This window comes from Scyliorhinus torazame, chromosome 9 (assembly GCF_047496885.1).
Source record: "Scyliorhinus torazame isolate Kashiwa2021f chromosome 9, sScyTor2.1, whole genome shotgun sequence".
Classification (NCBI taxonomy): domain Eukaryota; kingdom Metazoa; phylum Chordata; class Chondrichthyes; order Carcharhiniformes; family Scyliorhinidae; genus Scyliorhinus; species Scyliorhinus torazame.
The window spans coordinates 23,457,848-23,473,630 of record NC_092715.1 but is presented as its reverse complement, the minus strand read 5'-3'; the positions used below and the strand labels follow the sequence as shown (position 1 = coordinate 23,473,630).

At 48.2% G+C, this 15,783-nt stretch overlaps 1 protein-coding gene across 1 annotated transcript in view; it reads right to left on the bottom strand.

The window, feature by feature from the left end:
• add1 (adducin 1 (alpha)) overlaps positions 1-15,783 on the bottom strand; it is a 281,597-nt gene that overhangs the window by 126,302 nt on the left and 139,512 nt on the right. The window contains 1 exon segment of the mRNA XM_072515692.1: positions 134-296. Coding sequence (XP_072371793.1) covers positions 134-296 — 163 coding nt within the window.

The following is a 15,783-nucleotide window of genomic DNA, read 5'->3' as shown; positions in this document are numbered from 1 at the left end:
TCAGTTCTCAGATCGGTGGCTTATACCTCTCCGTAGAAATACTGAGGACTCAGCTATCAGTCATAATTAATTTGATCCCAATTGTTTAATAGAAGATTTCATGCAGAGGATAGGAAAAAATAATTACACTTACTCATGTTTAATGCAGCCATTCCACCTTGTGGTGCAGCAGGGTACATACTAGGCACATTTGTTGTCATGAAATCTGCAATCTGTTGCAATGCAAGTAGACTAGTAGGGTTTTTTCCTTTCTTGAGTTGCTCTTGAATCATTGATTCCAGTTCTTCACAGAAAGCCTAGAAATGAACAGATTCTTTTCAAGCTCAAGGTAAGAATTATAATACTCATCAATTATGATACTTTTCTCATCAAGGATTATATACTGGTAAATAATTAAAATATCTTCTTTCAAATTAACAAAGTGCAAGCTGTCAAATATCACCGCTTACCAACCACAAAACTAATTACAATCTGGTCCCAAAAGGACAGAACATGAATAATTACTGACATTTTACTTCAGGTCTAATTCTTGTACACTACAATTTATAACCATACAAGGGTAGGAAAAAAATCAGAATACCACAGCTGAATTTTTCTCCCACTGTGCTGTCCCTACCATGAAACAGCTAAGGGGCTGTTTAGCACAGGGCTAAATCGCTGGCTTTGAAAGCAGACCCAGGCAGGCCAGCAGCACGGTTCAATTCCCGTACCCCGAAATGTGGCGACATGGGGCTTTTCACAGTAACTTCATTTGAAGCCTACTTGTGACAATAAGCAATTTTCATTTCATTTCAAAAGGCCAGCCATATCAATTACAAACTTGAAGTTAGGGGGCTGTTATTTAGAAAAGCTGGACAAAGGAGGGTGTGTGTGTGAAAACATTGCCTTTTTCATGAGAAGAAAATCATGAATGCTCCTGAAATGTGATTTTTTTTTTTTTTAAACCTCTACCAGTATATGGGCCAAAAGCATTGCCAATTTTATGAAGTGTTCTTGTGGATCAGCAGAGCAGCCTACAAGGGAGAAGTTTACAACATAATAGCTGGTATCAAATCAAGCTGCCAGGATCCAGTAACTGCCAGAAAAAAAAGTTGAAATAATAGTATTGACTGAACAATACAACATTTAGAGCTGGGGCACACTTGCTGATAATTGCATGGTTGCACAGGACCACACACACAAAAATGATGAGGTTTCACACAAAATTCAGCATTTGACTTTACTTGCAGGTTCTTACATAGAGAACATACAGTGCAGAAGGAGGCCATTCGGCCCATCGAGTCTGCACCGACCCACTTAAGCCCTCACTTCCACCCTATCCCCGTAACCCAATAACCCCTCCTAACCTTTTTGGTCACTAAGGGCAATTTATCATGGCCAATGCACCGAACCTGCACATCTTTGGACTGTGGGGAGGAAACCGGAGCACCCGGAGGAAACCCACGCACACACGGGGAGAACGTGTAGACTCCGCACAGACAGTGACCCAGCAGGGAATCGAACCTGGGATCCTGGCGCTGTGAAGCCACAGTGCTACCCGCTTGTGCTACCGTGCTGCCTCACAATAGCTCCAGAGTTTGAAGAAACTAGAATAGATTAGTACATCCTGATCAGCACAAGAAAGCATTATTTAATAAGCTTTAGTGAAGTTGACCAGCTACATGTAATAATTACTTCAGTACTTACAACATGGATCTAACAAATGATAAGTGACTTGGAGTGCTTTGTTCGTATATTTTCCAGCTAAGAAGGCTGCAGAGAGATCCTTCCACCCCTTTGTGTTCCAAATTTGACTCATGATTTTGACATAGTCTCTTTCATAGTTTACCAAAAGTGAGGATGGCGAGATTTCTTACACAACTAAGTGGTTTGCTTGCCAGGCCATGTCAGAGGGCATCAAGATGTAATTTCATGTGGGTACCCCAGAGCAGGTAGGGTTGATGGATTCTCTTTCCTGTATGAAATTAGGGAATACTTAAACTGGAGCTTTTGTTTCTCCCCAAATGGAATTTGAGCTCAATCTGAGGTTCCGTGTCCAATAACAACAATGCTTCCATTGGCAGAATTCAAAAAAAAAAAAAATAGTAAAGGAATTAAGGGTTATGGTGAGCGGGCAGGTAAGTGGAGCTGAGTCCACAAAAAGATCACCCATGATCTTATTGAATGGCGGAGCAGGTTCGAGGGGTCAGATGGCCTACTCCTGCTCCTAGTTCTTATGTTCTTAAAATGATTGGCAAAAGAACCAGAAGCAATATCAGAAAAATCTATTCATGCTGTGAGTGATTAGGATCTGGAATGTCCTGCCTGAGAGTGTGGTAGAAGCAGATTCAATTGTGACTTTCAAAAGCGAATTGGATAATTGTGCGAAGAGGAAAGATTTGCAGGGTTGGGAGAAAAAGGCAGGTGAGTAGGAAGAGTTGAGCTCTTAGAGAGTGAGCACAAACTAAATGGGCGGAATACAAAGAACAAGGAACAAAGAACAATACAGCACACGAACAGGCCTTTCGGCCCTCCAAGCCTGTACCAGTCATGATACCAGCCTTTGCCAAAACCCTCAGCACTTCGTAGTGTCATATCCCTCTACACCCATCCTATCCATGTGTTTGTCAAGTTGCCTTTTGAATGCGGTTAATGTATCTGCTTCCACAACTTCCCCTGGCAAAGCGTTCCAGACACTCCCCACCCTCTGCGTAACAATCCTGCCTCGCACATCTCCTCTAAATTTTGTCCCTTAAACCTATGCCCCCTGGTGAGTGACCCGTTCACCCTGGGAAACAGTGCCTACCCATCCACTCTATCTATGCCCCTCAATCTTGCAGACCTCGATCAGGTCATCCCATGGACTGTTTTCATTAGAAAGTCAGGTTGAGTCTATTCAGCCTTTCCACATAGCTAACACTCTCCAGACCAGGCAACATCCTGGTAAACCTCCTATGCACCCTCTCCAAAGCTTCCACCTCCTTCTGGTAGTGTAGCGACCAGAATTGTGCGCAATATTCCAAGTGCGGCCTTTCCAAGGTTCTATACAACTGTAGCATGACTTGTCAGTTTTTATACTTGATGCCCCGTCCAATGAAGGCAAGCATTCCGTATACTTTCTTGACCACCTTGTCCACTTGTGTTGCCACCTTCAAAGATCTGTGGACCTGCACGCCCAGATCTCTCTGACTTTCTATATTCCTAAGAGTTTTACCATTTACGGTATATTTTCACTCTATGTTAGATCTACCAAAATGCATTACCTCACATTTGTCCGGATTAAATTCCATTTGCCATTTCTCTGCCCAAGTCTCCAACCTATCGATGTCCTGTTGTATCTTCTGACAATCCTCAACACTACCTGCCACACCACCAACCTTGGTGTCATCCACGAACTTACTAATCAGACCGGCTATTTTCCTCCAAATCGTTTATGAACACCACAAACAACAGAGGTCAAAGCACCGATTCCTTTGGAACACCACTCGTCACAACCTTCCATTCAGAAAAATACCCTTCTACTGCTACCCTTTGCCTTCTGTGAACGAGCCAGTTCTGGATTCTTCTTACCACCTCACCTTTGATCCTGTGTGACTTCACCTTTTGTACCAGCCTGCCACGAGGTACCTAGTCAAAGGCTTTACTGAAGTCCATGTAAACAACATCCACCGTCCTCCCCTCATCAAACATCTGTCACCTTCTCAAAAAAATGCGATCAAGTTAGTGAGGCGCGACCTCCCCTTCACAAAACCATGCTGCCTAACGCTTATGAGTCCATTTGTTTCCAAACGGATATAAATCCTTTTCCTGAGAATAATCTCCAATAATTTACCTACTACCGACATGAGGCTCACCGGCCTATAGTTTCCGGGGTTATCCCTGCTACCTTTCTTAAACAGCGGTACCACATTAGCTATTCTCCAGTCCTCTGGGATATCCCTGTAGCCAATGGAGTACAAAGTAGTCAGTAAAGGCCCTAGCAATTTCCTCCCTTGCTTCCCTCAGTATTCTGGGATAAATCCCATCCGGCCCAGGAGACTTATCTACCTTAATATCTTTTCAAAAGACGCAGTACCGCCTCCTTTTCGATGTTAACATGATCCAGACTGTCCACACACCTTACCCAAGAATTGACTTCCACAAAGTCCCTTTCTTTCTTTAGTGAACACTGATGCAAAGTATTCATTTAGTACCTTGCCCATTTCATCTGGCTCAACACATAGATTCCCCCCACTGTCCTTAAGAGATCCAAGATTCCCCCCACTGTCCTTAAGTGATCCAATCCTTTCCCTGGTCACCCTCTTGCTTTTTACATATGAATAAAAAGCTTTGGGATTCACCTTAATCTTACTTGCCCCCTTCTGTGCTGTTATCATTCTATAATCGTACCATAATCAGACTTGAAACAATTATGTAGAAATCAACTTCAGTGTAAAACAACCAGATGAGACAAATCATAGTACCTAGTGTTGATGAGATGAAACAAACACATGGACAAAAGGTCCGAGTGATCCCACTGTTATGATTTTACGGCAGACGATGAACTTTCCCAGTTATTAACTGAAATAATTATGCGACAGGTTTTATAATAGAAGAAGAAGAAGAAGAAGAAGAAGAATTATGCCACAGGTTTTCACATTGTTCACAAAATCCTTTACTGCACGAGTTAAATAAGGCAAGTTGCTGGCTGGCCCTCAATTCAAGGATGATGTCTACTCATTAGCATGGCAGTCCTGGGATGTCCCAAGCAGAGATTTCAACCAAGGTTTCAAACAAAGCAAGTACTACTAACACCATATTTCACAATCACTTACTCTTTAAGCCTGAAAATCCCAACAGAATACTTTCTATTCTACATTTATTTCCACCCCTATAGTTTACAGAATGTTGAAGACCATTATTTCCCGAGGTATGTGGAGGAGGTGGAGTTGGCCCTGCTCAGTACATCGCTCCAGAGTCCCCCACCCCACCTCTGTCCCCAATTAGTCCTCCCATTTCCATCTGGTCTCGTCCAGTGGTGGGCTCTGTCCAGTAGCTGTCCATACATTTTCACACAAAGTCCCCCTTCTTTACTGTCTGTGCTTATCAGGTCCTCTAATAGTGCCATATCTGGGGCCCGGGGTACCATACTGTCTCTTTGCGGAGTAAGTGCTTTATTTGTAGGTGTCTCGTTTCCTGTCCTGTCGGCAGTTCCAACTCCTCCGTCAGTTTGTCCAGTGTCGCATGTCTGTGCCCTACGTAGAAGCCCCTAACTGTCAATGTGCCCCTGTTCCGTCTCCATTTCCTGAAGGTAGTGTCTAGCATGGCTGGGGTAATTTGTGATTGTCGCAGATGGGAGTATAGCCATCTGAGATGGCCACCTACAAAGGACCATGGGAATTATGGCCAACCCAGGACTCCGACAGAATCAGAGCTTGTGTGTGTATTTGCAACCCAGATAGCGAGACGCGATCAAAACCACCACTCGTTTGCATTCTAATGGCCCATTTCCCCAGGACAAAAGAACTGTACTCAGGTAACTGATACAGACTAATCGGCGCCACTCCATTTACTCAGGGAGCCCAAACAGCCAAGGTCAATGACCGCTAAGGACACCCAGCCATCAAGGCACCAGCCCCTTCATAGGCCAAAATCACAGGCAGTGATCGAAGCCTGTCGAATTATTGGGTCCAAGTTAAGGACCACCCCAAAGAGCGCGAAATCCCAGAGGGATAAGAAGAGACACAGCCATGTGCTCGGTCTCTCTTGGATTCGGCCTATGCCAACCCAAGTGCAGCATAACGACCAGACAGACAAGTTCAAGACCAACGATCGCGACCAGACAGATGAGCCCAGCAGAAACAGAGCCATTTCTTCCACCCAGCCACGCAAGATCCAGACAAAGGCCTTGTCCACCTGCAAAGAGCCGGTTGCCCTGGAGTTAAGTATAGGTTATTGTAGTTGTTAGGTGTAGTTTAACTTGTAGTGTTTTGTGTTGCATGTCGAAGTAATCCTGGTGTGTAAATAAATCATCTTTGAGCTTGAACTGACTAACTGGTTGTGTGATTCTTTGATCGATGTAAAGCCTTGTGGTGATATCATTTGATACCTGGCAACTCTAAAGGGCATCATTATTAATTGGTAACATTATTGGCGACTCTGGTGCCGATTGGCAACATTATTGGCGACATCTGACGGGACTCGAATTAGAAGTAATTTTGTCACTCCAAGAGAACCCACAAACTTTGAAATCCAATTGCGTGAAAGGGAAAGAACGATAAGTGCAAGCCCATATCAACCAAATCATCGAAATGGGTGTGCACTAACCTGCATGCGTACTAACAGGGATATACGGTGAACTCGTTGGATTGTGTCAAAACTATCGACGGAATTGTGAACCGGAAAATAGCGTAGGCCACACCCGCAGTTCAAATCGCTGCCTTATCCCCCTGTCCCAAATTAACGATAGGAAACAGAGATTAACGGTAGGAAAAGAGATATTAGAAGCAATGGCCACAAAAGCGATGGAATGTTTAATGAACCCGTAGGGTGGGTCCAATCAAGGACAGTATCGGGAGATTGTGTATGGAGTCTGAAGAGATAGGAGAGGTCTTGAACGAGTACTTTTCTTCAGTATTTACGAATGAGAGGGGCCATATTGTTGGAGAGGACAGTGTGAAACAGACTGGCAAGCTCGAGGAGATACTGGTTAGGAAGGAAGATGTGTTGGGCATTTTGAAAAACTTGAGGATAGACAAGACCCCCGGGCCTGACGGGATATATCCAAGGATTCTATGGGAAGCAAGAGATGAAATTGCAGAGCCGTTGGCAATGATCTTTTCGTCCTCACTGTCAACAGGGGTGGTACCAGGGGATTGGAGAGTGGCAAATGTCGTGCCCCTGTTCAAAAAAGGGAATAGGGATAACCCTGGGAATTACAGGCCAGTTAGTCTTACTTCGGTGCAAGGCAAAGTAATGGAAAGGGTACTGAGGGATAGGATTTCTGAGCATCTGGAAAGACACTGCTTGATTAGGGATAGTCGGCACTGATTTGAGGGGTAGGTCTTGCCTCTCAAGTTTTATTGAATTCTTTGAGGAGGTGACCAAGCACGTGGATGAAGGCAAAGCAGTGGATGTAGTGTACATGGATTTTAGTAAGGCATTTGATAAGGTTCCCCATGGTAGGCTTCTGCAGAAAGTAAGGAGGCATGGGATAGTGGGAAATTTGGATAACGAACTGGCTAACCGATAGAAGTCAGAGAGTGGTGGTGGATGGCAAATATTCAGCCTGGATCCCTGTTACCAGTGGCGTGCCGCAGGGATCAGTTTTGGGTCCTCTGCTGTTTGTGATTTTCATTAATGACTTGGATGAGGGAGTTGAAGGGTGGGTCAGTAAATTTGCAGACGATACGAAGATTGGTGGAGTTGTGGATAGTGAGGAGGGCTGTTGTCGGCTGCAAAGAGACATAGATAGGATGCAGAGCTGGGCTGAGAAGTGGCAGATGGAGTTTAACCCTGAAAAGTGTGAGGTTGTCCATTTTGGAAGGACAAATATGAATGCGGAATACAGGGTTAACGGTCGGGTTGTTGTCAATGTGGAGGAGCAGAGAGATCTTGGGGTCTATGTTCATAGATCTTTGAAAGTTGCCACTCAAGTGGATAGAGCTGTGAAGGAGGCCTACGGTGTGCTAGCATTCATTAGCAGAGGGATTGAATTTAAGAGCGTGAGGTGACGATGCAGCTGTACAAAACCTTGGTAAGGCCACATTTGGAGTACTGTGTGCAGTTCTGGTCGCCTCATTTTAGGAAGGATGTGGAAGCTTTGGAAAAGGTGCAAAGGAGATTTACCAGGATGTTGCCTGGAATGGAGAGTAGGTCTTACGAGGAAAGGTTGAGGGTGCTAGACCTTTTCTCATTAGAACAGAGAAGGATGAGGGGTGACTTGATAGAGGTTTATAAGATGATCAGGGGAATAGATAGAGTAGACAGTCAGAGACTTTTTCCCTGGGTGGAACAAACCATTACAAGGGGACATAAATTGAAGGTGAATGGTGGAAGATATAGGGGGGGATGTCAGAGGTAGGTTCTTTACCCAGAGAGTAGTGGCGGCATGGAATGCACTGCCTGTGGAAGTAGTTGAGTCGGAAACATTAGGGACCTTCAAGCGGCTATTGGATAGGTACATGGATTACGGTAGAATGATGGGGTGTAGATTAATTTGTTCTTAATCTACAAAAGGACAAACGTTCGGCACAACATCGTGCGCCGAAGGGCCTGTTCTGTGCTGTATTTTTCTATGTTCTACGAACCCGAGGTCGCAGCTACCAACAGAGCAGAGCAGTGCCCCATATGGGAAGAAGAGCTGAGGAAGTATTTAAAGGGGAAAGGATGGCCCCTTTGGTCCGATTTTTGTTCAAATGAAGAGTCAGGTCCAGGAAGCATAGGACAAACTTGGTGGGACAACCTCACCGAGGTGCATAAGAAAAATGCAGCGAAAGTGCGAAAGCCGATAACAATAGTGTCCTGTTCGGCACAGTTGTGAGGCACAGAGGTGGTCATGAGGACGCTCCGCATGCAGCTAGTTGAGAAAGAAGAGAAGAATGAAGGAAACAATAGGGAAAGCGAAAAGATTATTGAGCAACTCCGGGATCAGTTGGCAGCTAAAGATAAAGAGATGGCTGATGTCAAACGGGCACACCAATCTGGTTTAGTTCATCTTAGCAGCTTTCAGACCTACCAAGATACGCAACGCGCAGTCTTGGTACGAGAAGAGACAGAACAGCAGGTAGCACAGTTAACGAGTCAATGCGCGGATTTAAAGGCAGCTTTATGAGCGCTCCATAGCTCCACTACAGAACAAAGACAGAGCACAGTAGACCACGCAAAATGTAGACAACAAATAGAGAAGTTGCAGTCACTGCTTTCAGTGCAAAATGGATTTAGGTATACAAAATGGATTTAGGTATACTTTTGGACAAAATTTAGATGAGGAAGGTGCCCCCAATTGGCAAGAACCAAATGAAACCGCCCAGAGATATGTGGAGGACACAGAAAATCACAATAGAGCCCCCCATGCCCCGAAAAGGAAAGCACCGCACCACCGACTGCACAGAGAGCCCCCCCCCCCCGCCTCCAATGAATCCGGTCACCACACAGCGCAAAGTCATCGGATCGGGAGGAACCCGATTGCGTTTACACCTCCCCATTATCCATCACCCAATTGAGAGATGCCTGCGCTAAAATTGATCCATTCGAACCCACCGCAGACCCGCATTTCTTTGCGTACGCCAGCAAAAGATTATGTACGGTCTAGACGAAAGGGAGGAAGTTCAACTTAGAGTAATGAACCTTGACCAGTCCGTCAGCTCAGCTTTGCCAGAACCGCAGAATGTAGGAGGATGAAAACGGCCATTTTAGATGTGATCGGGTACAACAAGGGAGACCCAGTAGAAGGTTTAAACCGCTGTAGGTAAAAGAAGGGAGAGGAAGACTTCCGGTTGCGGTGATGCCGAGCTAGCCGCACGTTTCGGCGGCTCCAGCTCCGACGGACCTTCGGGCTCTTTTAAGAGCCCCAACGGGGAATGTTTTGTCGACCCAGCCCGGTGTGGGGTGTGGGAGAAGGGAGTTCCCCCCAAACGAAGGAGGAAGAAACCGGCGGCGGCGGCTGCAGCCCGAGGAATCATCGACCAAAAGGTCCGAGGAAGAGAGGTTCAAGATGGCGGCGGAGAAAGCGCAGGCGACATGGGGGCCTGAGCAGGATGAAATCGTGAGATGGTGCGTGGAGCTGCTGAAGAGGGAGGTGCTGACCCCGATGCTACAGGCAATTGAGGGGCTCAAGGAGACATTAAAGACCCAGGAGACAGAGCTTCGCGTGGTGGAGCAGAAGGTGACAGATATTGAGGACGAGATCCTGGGCCTGGCGGTTAAGACTCAGACGCACGAGGCACTTCATAAAAAGTGCACTGAAAGGATCGAGGCCCTAGAAAACGGAGCGCGAAGGAAGAATCTTCGGATACTTGGTCTCCCTGAGGGTGTGGAAGGAGTGGACTGTGGAGCATACGCAAGTACGATGCTGAGCTCACTGATGGGTGCTGAGGCCCCTACGGGCCCCATGGAGGTGGAGTGGGCAAATCTGATTCCGTCGAGAAGACCAAAAGCGGGAGAACCACCGAGGGCGATAATCGTGCGATTTTACCGCCTTAAGGACAGAGAAGAGGTCCTGAGATGGGCTAAAAAGGTGCGGAGTAGCAGATGGGAGAACGCTGTGGTACGGATATATCAGGATTGGAGTGCGGAGGTGGCGAGAAGGAGGGCGAGCTTCAATCGAGCCAAAGAGGTGTTGCATAAAAGGAGGGTGAAGTTTGGGATGCTGCAGCCGGCAAGACTATGGGTCACGTATCAGGAGAGACACCATTATTTTGAGACGGCGGAGGAAGCATGGTCCTTCATCAAAGAAGAGAAATTGGATGGGAACGGAGGGACTGATGCTGCAGGAAATGTTATTGTTATTGACTTTGTTAATGTTATGGGTGAAGTTAATTGAGAAGCAAACTGGGAAGGGGGGAGACATTGGGGAAACGTGGGCGCCGGTGATGGGGGAAAGACGGGACACAGTCGGAGAATGGGGAAGGGGAGGGGGAGGGGAAAGGGAGCTGCGCCATAAGATGCGGGTCAGGTAAACGGATGTTCCCGCGCCAGAAAGAATAAGGCGGGAAGACAGGCGCAAGGCGGATAGGAGTTCCCCCACACGGGGGGGGGGGGGGGGGGGGGGGGGGTCGAGGAGTGAGCAGGAGTAGCCGGGGTCAGTTGAAGTCAGCTGACTTACGGAAGTGACATGGGGGGAGCAATCAAGCTAGATAGGGATCTAGCGGGGGGGGGGGGGGGGGAGACGACAACTGGGTTGCTGCTGCGGAAATCCAAAAGGAAATGGCTAAAGAGTGGGCGGGCGGGGATGGTGTGCGACGCTGGGGGAGCGAGCGGGAGCGCGGAGGCGGGATATGGGACTGGCCTAGAGAAGGTAATGGCTAGTCGACACGGGCGGGGGGCAGGTAGCCCCCTAGTGAGGCTGATCACGTGGAACGTGAGAGGCCTGAACGGACCGATAAAAAGGGCCCAAGTGCTCGCGCATTTGAAAGGACTAAGGGCAGACGTGGTTATGCTCCAAGAGACGCACCTAAAGGTGGCGGACCAAGTTAGGCTAAGGAAAGGATGGGTGGGACAGGTGTTCCACTCAGGACTGGACGCAAAGAACAGAGGGGTGGCCATTTTGGTGGGGAAACGGGTAGCATTTGAAGCAAAGAACATCGTAGCAGATAGCGGAGGTAGATATGTAATGGTGAGTGGCAGGCTGGAGGGAATGGAGGTCGTGTTGGTTAATGTGTATGCCCCAAATTGGGACGATGCGGGATTTATGAGACGGATGCTGGGGCGTATACCAGACCTGGAGGTAGGAAACTTGATTCTAGGAGGGGACTTTAATACGGTGCTAGACCCAGGGCTAGATAGCTCCAGCTCAAGGACCGGAAGGAGGCCGGCAGCGGCCAAGGTACTTAAGGGGTTTATGGAGCAAATGGGGGGGGAGTGGATCCATGGCGATTTCTTAGACCTAGGGCTAGGGAGTTTTCCTTCTTCTCCCATGTCCATAAAGTGTACTCCCGGATAGATTTTTTTGTTTTGGGAAGGTCGTTGATCTCTAGGGTGGAAGAAGCTGAGTACTCAGCCATAGTGGTTTCGGATCATGCCCCACATTGGGTGGACCTGGAATTAGGAGAGGGCAGGGAGCAGAGAACACTCTGGCGATTAGATGTGGGACTGATGGCGGATGAGGGAGTGTGTGCAAGAGTGCGGGGGTGTATTGAGAGATACCTGGAGGTCAATGACGACGGCGAGGTCCCTGTGGGAGTGGTCTGGGAAGCACTAAAAGTGATGGTCAGAGGAGAGCTGATCTCTATTGGGGCCCACAAAAGGAAAACAGAGGCCAAGAAAAGGGAAAGATTACTGGGGGAGATTTTAAGGGTGGACAGGGAATTTGCAGAGACCCCGGAGGAGGAATTGTACAGGGAGAGGAGACGACTCCAGACGGAGTTTGACCTTCTGACCACCAGAAAGGCGGAGGTACTGTGGAGGAAGGCACAGGGGAGGAGGTATGAATATGGGGAAAAGGCTAGTCGCCTGTTGGCTCATCAATTGCGAAAGAGGGCAGCAGCGAGGGAGATAGGAGGAATTAGAGACAAAAGGGAGACACGGTGCGAAGGGCAGGAAAGATAAATGAGGTGTTCAAGACCTTTTATGAGGAACTGTATAGGTCTCAACCCCCAGAGGGAGAGGAGGGGATGCGGCAGTTCCTGGACCAATTGAGGTTCCCGAAAGTGGAGGAGCAGGAGGTGGTAGGCCTGGGGGCACCGATTGAGGTGGACGAGGTCATTAAGGGACTGGAAAGCATGCAAGCAGGGAAGGCCCCGGGGCCAGACGGGTTCCCGGTGGAATATTACAGAAAATATGTGGACTTGTTGGCCCCGTTGATGGCGAGGACGTTCAATGAGGCCAGGGAAGGGGGGACTCTACCCCCGACGATGTCGGAGGCGACGATATCGCTAATTTTGAAGAGGGACAAAGATCCGTTGCAGTGCGGGTCCTATAGACCTATTTCACTATTGAACGTGGGCGCCAAATTGCTGGCAAAGGTACTGGCATCGAGGATAGAGGACTGTGTCCCGGGGGTGGTGCACGAAGACCAGACAGGGTCCGTAAAAGGGAGACAACTGAATGTTAACGTGCGACGACTATTAGGGGTGATAATGATGCCCCCAGTGGAGGGGGAGGCAGAGATAGTGGCGGCAATGGATGCAGAGAAGGCATTTGATAGGGTGGAGTGGGAGTATTTATGGGAAGTGTTAAGGAGGTTTGGGTTTAGGAACGGGTTTATTAGCTGGGTTAGACTTCTTTATGGGGCTCCAACGGCAAGCGTAGTTACAGGTCGACATAGATCGGAGTATTTCCGACTATATAGGGGAACAAGACAGGGATGCCCGCTGTCTCCATTGTTGTTCGCATTGGCAATTGAACCTCTGGCCATGGCGTTGAGAGACTCCAGGAAATGGAGAGGGGTTATTAGAGGGAGAGAAGAACACAGAGTCTCGTTATACGCGGATGACCTATTGTTATACGTGTCGGACCCAGCGGGGGGGATGATAGAGGTTATGCGAATTTTGAGGGGGTTCGGGGAATTCTCGGGGTACAGGCTAAACATGGGGAAGAGTGAATTATTTGTGATACATCCAGGGGACCAGAGTAGAGAGATAGAAGGCTTGCCGCTAAGGAAAGTGGAAAGAAACTTCCGATACCTGGGGATTCAGATCGCTAGGAGCTGGGGAACCTTGCACAGACTTAATCTGACACGGCTGGTAGAACAAATGGAGGAGGACTTCAAGAGGTGGGACATGCAGCCTCTATCGCTGGCGGGCAGGGTGCAAGCAATTAAGATGATGGTCCTCCAGAGGTTCTTATTTGTATTTCAATGTCTCCCTATATTAATCATCAAGACCTTCTTTAATAAAATAGACAGGAGCATCACGAGCTTCGTGTGGGCAGGGAAAGTCCCGAGAGTAAGGAGGGGGTTCCTTCAGCGTAGTAGGGACAGAGGAGGATTGGCACTACCGAACTTGGGCGATTACTATTGGGCCGCCAATGTGGCAATGATACGTAGATGGATGATGGAGGGTGAGGGAGCGGCGTGGAAAAGACTGGAGAGAAAGTCCTGTAAAGGGACGAGTTTAGAGACGCTGGTGACGGCGCCGCTACCGTTCTCACCTAAAAAGTTTACCACGAACCCGGTGGTGGCGGCAACACTGAATATCTGGGGACAGTGGAGGCGACAGAGAGGGGTACGGGGAGCCCTGGTGGGGTCCCCTATCAGGAACAACCATAGGTTCGCCCCAGGAAGAATGGATGGAGGATTTCAGAGCTGGTACCAGTTGGGAATTAGGAGGGTGGGAGATTTATTTATAGATGGGACTTCTGCGAGCTTGGGAGCTAAAGTATAAGTTGCCCCGGGGAAATTTCTTGAGATATATGCAGGTGAGGGCGTTTACTAGACAACATGAGGGAATTTCCGTTGCTCCCGACACAGGGGATACAGGACAGAGTGCTTTCAGGGGTGTGGGTCGGAGAGGGCAAGGTGTCAGAGATTTACCGAGAGATGAGGGAAGAGGGGGAGGAATCGGTGGGCGAATTAAAAGGAAAGTGGGAAGAAGAACTGGGGGAGGAGATAGGAGGGTATGTGGGCTGATGCCCTAAGCAGGGTAAATTCCTCTTCCTCATGCGCCAGGCTTAGCCTGATTCAATTTAAGGTGCTACATAGAGCACACATAACGGGGGCAAGATTGAGCAGGTTCTTTGGAGTGGAGGACAAATGTGGGAGGTGTGGCGGGAGCCCGGCAAACCACGCACATATGTTTTGGGCGTGCCCGGCACTGGAAGGGTATTGGAAGGGAGTGACGGGAGCGATTTCGAAGGTGGTGAAGGCCCGGGTCAAACCAGGCTGGGGGTTAGCTCTATTTGGAGTTGCGGATGAGCCGGGAGTGCAGGAGGCGAAAGAGGCCGACGTTGTGGCCTTTGCGTCCCTAGTAGCCCGGCGCAGGATCCTCCTCATGTGGAAGGAGGCAAAACCCCCCGGACTGGAGGCCTGGGTAAATGATATGGCGGGGTTCATTAAATTGGAGCAGATAAAGTTTGCCCTGAGAGGGTCGGCTCAAGGGTTCACCAGGCGGTGGCAGCCATTTCTCGACTACCTAGGGGAACGTTAGAGGGAAGACAGATGACCAGCAGCAGCAACCCAGGGGGGAGGGGGTTTAGTTTAGTTTAGGTCAATAGATAAGGGGGTTTTGTTACTTGTGTATTACTAAAAATTTCTGTATTGTTACTGTTGTGTTTGTTTTGTAAGAGGAAAAATTGTTGTTTGGGAAAAAAATTTTCAATAAAATATATTTTATAAAAAAAAGGGAGAGCATCCGACCGCATTTGCAGGCCACCTTTGGATCCATTTTAAGGCAGTATTTGGAGATTTGAAGCGCGCACACTTAAATGAGGACGACACCACTAAATGATCACGCACCTTAGTCTCACATGCCACAGAAGCAGGTCAAAAGACTTGCGTGAATTATGACCCCGTAGACCACACACACAATGAAGTGTGGGTATTAAAGAGACTCTCCAGAGCTTGGGACCAATCCCTACACATGAAGGCAGATCAGGACAGGTAGAAGCAAATATGCACCCAGTTAGAACTAACCAGGACCCAGCATGGATAAATGAGGGTAGACATGAAGGAAAGCACCCCAGAACATAGGCACCACGAGGTTGCTATAATTGTGGACACATGGGACATTACGCCCGCGAATGCCGACAAAACCCCCCGAAACAGCAACGCCACCAACAACCAGGCCCCCCATCTAGGAACAATGTTAGGCCCATACATAGTGTTAGCGCCCGTTCAGATAATTCAGCAATCAACACCACAGATTGACGGTGTTCGGATTCCCCAACTTGGGTGTGTGACACACTTTGGGACAAATCAGACAGACCAGTAGTCACAGGCAGAGTCCGGGGCCATCCAGTAGAATTTCTTTGGGACACAGGAGGGTCCCGCACCACTTTAAACTCCTCCACAATGTTCCAGCGTGACAAATGGCCCACCACAGACACCATCACCCTTAGTGGATTTACCGGACACGTACAGCAGGGATACATCTCAGCCCCCGTAGATATTCAGATAGAAACCATAAGCACCAGACACCCCCTTGTTTTAGTCGGCTTGCCCCAAACAGC